The sequence below is a fragment of the Canis aureus genome, chromosome X (assembly GCF_053574225.1).
Source record: "Canis aureus isolate CA01 chromosome X, VMU_Caureus_v.1.0, whole genome shotgun sequence".
Lineage (NCBI taxonomy): Eukaryota > Metazoa > Chordata > Mammalia > Carnivora > Canidae > Canis > Canis aureus.
The window spans coordinates 76,770,035-76,774,749 of NC_135649.1; the positions used below are offsets into that span (position 1 = coordinate 76,770,035).

General features: G+C 43.8%; 1 protein-coding gene across 1 annotated transcript; it reads right to left on the reverse strand.

The window, feature by feature from the left end:
- Positions 1-276: 276 nt before the first annotated feature.
- UBQLN2 (ubiquilin 2) lies at positions 277-3,613 on the reverse strand. The gene has a single exon (XM_077889386.1). It carries the CDS (start codon positions 3,324-3,326, stop codon positions 1,455-1,457), a length of 1,872 nt encoding a protein of 623 aa, XP_077745512.1. The 5' UTR covers positions 3,327-3,613; the 3' UTR covers positions 277-1,454.
- Positions 3,614-4,715: the final 1,102 nt, after the last annotated feature.

The following is a 4,715-nucleotide window of genomic DNA, read 5'->3' on the forward strand; positions in this document are numbered from 1 at the left end:
TGTATTTATATACAGAAGTATATTCATGACATATCAAATCGGGGGTGGACAACAAGACAAATATTGGCTAACAATTGACTAATCCTTTGGGGAAAAAAAAAGTTAGAATACCTAAACCCATACATCAGAAAGTTCCAAATAGGGCAATGGTATTTTTTTTAAACAAAACCATAAAAATTAGAGAAATACAGGATAAGATTTATATAATCTTCAGGTAGGGCAATCCTGCTAAACATGATCCTAGAGCCAGAAGGCAAAAAAGAAAAGATTTATCCATTTTTAATTTTTTTATTTTTTTAGCCATTTTTAATGCATTTTTCCCTGTGCACAAGAGAAATAACTGATAGAGTCAAAAGATACAGTTTCCTTTATACATAGCAGGTAAAAGTAATGCAAACATCACATGACACTTTTCAGTGAAAGTTACATTTCCAATTACAGATCAAAATGCTTATTAGGGTCTCTTTATGGGAAAAGCTGAGAAGGAAGTCTTATGTAAAAAGCACTTTCCTGGCATTACTACACTGATCCTTCAGGCTGCACAAAAATTACGGTCATATACAGTTAATTTGAAAATGTTGACACAATGTCACACTGTAAGTTTTCTGTACAATTAAATGTATACTTAGAAATACCAGGATAAACATTTCTACTATATTTTAACTGAACTTGCCTAGCCAACATTTTCACTGAATTTATCAAAGATGCTGTAAGATTCTACAAAACTGTGAGACATACCTAGCTCCAGAAATATTTCTTATATTCTTTCTTATTTTGGTTACACATATTCTGCTTAGATTCTGTTGTAATAATTCTAGATGTACAGTTCCAATTGTGCTTACTGTACTGTGTAAAACATAGCAAAAAGAGCAAATAATGGTATAAATCTTACAGCATTTTGCTAGCAAAAATACATGCCAAAGTCACAATAAGCAATATTGTACCACAAATTGGAGAGCTTCAAATAATTTGCTTGTTTTTAATATTTTAATTCTACATTAAATTACTATTATAGGCTAATGTTTAAAATGCAAATAAATTGGACATCTGTAGGACAAAACTTATTCACTTAACAGTGAAGGCTGATACCGGTTTCCAAAAATCACAATAAATGCAGAATAAAGAGAAGTGTTTGCATGCAACACCTTTGAGTGAAACAGCATTGATTACAATTACCACCATTCAAAACAGAGAAGAAAGGAAGAAAGTAAGGAAGGAAGGAAGGAGAAAGGGATAGAGGGAGGGAGGAAAGAAGGAAGGAAGGCAGGCAGGCAGGAAGGATAGATACAGGAAGGAGGGACAGAAGGATGGACTCCACCTTAAAATGCATATTAGACTTATAATTAGATTTAAAAGAATCAAAATGAAAGTAAAGCACGTTTTTGTGTGTGTTTAAAGATTTAAGAGCCATTATCAAAAATAAGATACATTTTTTTCAAGGTACAGAAATGTAATTAGGATGGCTGGGAGCCCAGCAGCCTTTCAATGGCAGCATTGATGTCGCCTCCTGTTGCTATTAGAGCCTGCAAGTTTGCCTCACGGTTTAAGAACCCCATTGCGTTGAGCTGTTCCAGTTGTTGCTGAAATCTGACTTCTGGATTCGGCAGCTGTGGAGGACTTGCCCCAGCCAGAGCCTGCACCATTTGCTGAATGAACTGCTGGTTGGGTCCAGATTCTGATGTTGGGCTAGTGGTTTCGGTGGGTGTAGAGCTAGAAACAGTGGGCCCAGGGGGGCCTCCAGAGCCAGTAGAGCCAGGGCCTGCAGGGCCGGTGGGTCCTATGGGCCCAATGGGGCCTATGGGAGTAAATGGGACTATGGGGCCTATGGGGCCTATGGGTGTGACTGGGCCTACAGGGCCTATAGCGGTTCCCAGCACCCCTACCCCCACACCTGGAGTGAAGCTTGGAATGAGGCCAGGAGCTTCAGTGGCTAATGTCTGTAGCCCCTGCTGGATCTGCATTAAAGCCTGCATTGCTCTTGGGTTTGACATGGCTGATAGTGTGTCTGGATTCTGCATCTGCTGCAGGAAAGCTGGGAGCTGTGGACGCATCTGCTCCTGCAACTGAGGATTTGCAGTAAACACCGGGCTATTCAGCATCATCTGTGCAGCTAAATCTGGATTCTGGCTCAGCGACTGCATCATGCTTCTCATGTAGGGTGCAGACAGCATATTCTGGATCAGTTGAGGGTTTTCAGTTATCTGTTGCAGCAAGCTCTGCATTCCTGGGGTACTGAAGATGCTGGCAACATAGTTGGCTGCAGCCACGGTGTTCCCAGTAGCACTGCTGGAGCTACTGCCAGAGCCACTGCCACTGCTGGAGGTTGTGCTGGTGGTTGCAGAACTCTGGGTAGCCGGTGGTGGTGCCCATGGATTGGGTAGCGGATCTCGATTTTCTGTGCGGGAAGGTTGTGTACCTTCCCCAGAGGTGGAACTGCTTCCCACCGAGGCAAATGGATTACCCCCAAACTGCTCTTGTGCAGCATTCAGCATGGGTTCTTGAATATCAGTGTACATGCGTCGTAGAGCATTGTAGCCACCTGGGATGCTTTCAAGATTGCTGAGAGCCAAATCTTGATTTCTCATCATCTCTTGCATCATGGCTGGATTCCTGGCAATTTCCAGGGTCTGTCTCATTATATCTGGGTTGTTGAGCAGGTGACTGATTTCTGGATTTCTCTGAATCAACTGCTGCATCTGTGGATTGGCCATAATGAGCTGCCTCATTAGATCGGGATTTGAAAGCATGCTCTGAACAAAGGGATTTTCCATGATTTGAATCATCATCTCAGGGCTGGACAGGAGCTGCTGCTGCATCTGGTTCTGGAGCTCAGAGAAGTTGGTCGAGCTCAAGCCCAGGCTGCTAAGGCCTGCAAGTCCTCCTAAGCTCCCCAGCCCAAACGGGTTGCTATTTGTGGAAACAGATGTGGAGTTACTCCTGGGAGTCGACGCGGAGGTAGTATTAGTTCCCGCGGCATTACTAGGCTGTGTGGACTGGCCCTGAGGTCGGTTCTGGCTTTTAATTACAAGATGAACAGTCAGTCCATCATGGATGCCATGCTGAATCAAGGTATCTTGATCTTTTAAGATTTTTCCGGCAAAAATCAACACTAGCTGGTCGGTTTGGGATTTGAAGCGTTTTGAAATCGCTTCCTTAAACTGCTGGACTGAGCTATTCTCGGGCACCGCGAACTCCTCTTTCTCTTTGGGGGTCTTCACAGTAACTTTGATGATTTTGGGCTCGGCCGGGGCAGAGGCAGGGCCTTGGGCCGCGGCAGGGCCGCGGGAGGGGCGCGGGGGGCCGCTACTCTCGCCGTTCTCAGCCATGGCGGCCGCGGTGACGCAGGCAGACAGAGAAGGCGCGGGCGGGCGAGAAAGAGAGCGAGGGAAGAAGGAAGGAAGGAGGCGCCACCACAGCAGCTGAGCCGGGCGGGGAGCGCAGAGCACGGTACCTCTGTGATGAGAACTGCGGTTTCCTGGTCCTCCGGTGGGGAGAAGACGCTGTAGGCCGCGGGAGAAGCGTCTGCGTTCAGGTCTCTGGGCCTCCTCCGACGCCGAGTGATCGCACCGCGCGCGCTCCCAGCAACTCCTGCAGCTGCTCTGCCCGCTCCTCCCCGCCCTGTCCCCTCCCCCAGTTCCGCGCTCGCCTCCCCGCCCCCTCTGCTGACGCGGCGCCAGGCCGAAAATGATAGATTCGACTCGTTCAAAATTAAAAACTTCTGTACTGGAAAAAATAAAGAGAGAGGAAGAGAGAGAAAAACAAAGACAGAAAGAAACAAAGAGAACAGAGAAGACAAAAGAGAGGGAAGGAGGAAGGGAGAGAGAAAAGGAGCTAGCTTCTGAGGACATTAAAAGACCCATGTAGAATATATTATATATAAAAATATATATAAAGTCTGTCAGGCAAGAAAGGATGAAAGCCTGAATCAAACTCACCCCATGTAAAAGACGAAAAAATGAAAAAGAACTCTGACTAAGCAAAAGGAAAAGACTAACAGCCAGAGTGGGGGAAGGGAGCAGACTGGGCCAGAGCATGCATTTTACAAAAGAAACCCAAATGGCCAATGAGCATAAAAATGGATGCTTAAGTTCACTAGTAATCAAAGAAATTCAATTAAGATAGTGAGATTCTACTTCTGCTTTATCATATTGGAAAAAGGAAAATAATGATAAACCTTATCATCAGTGAGCTGAGAAAATGCACTCTTATCAGTTGAAGTGTAAATTGTTATAAGTGTAAGGCAATTTGAAAATATGTATCAACATTTTAAATATTTCCATTTTTATTTAGAAATACCTTCTTTAGACACTTCTATGAAAGTAGATAAGGATGCAAAAATATATATGTATAAGATGTATATGCACTGCAGCATCTTAAAATTATTTTTAAAGATAATCAGGGATGCCTGGGTGGCTCAGCAGTTGAGCGTTTGCCTTTGACTCAGGGCTTGAGGTGCCAGTATCGAGTCCCCTGTCGGGATCCCTGCAAGGAGCCTGCTTCTCTCTGCCTGTGTCTCTCCTCTCTCTCTCTCTCTGTCTCTCATGAATAAATAAATAAAATCTTTAAAAAATAAAAAAATAAAGATAATCAGTGTGCTTACACAGGGTTGATAAAATATATTATGATATTACCACATAATAAAATACTTTGTGTAAAAAATCGGTGATTAATTCACCTGATATAAAGTATAAAGATATGCATTAAATAGGGATCCC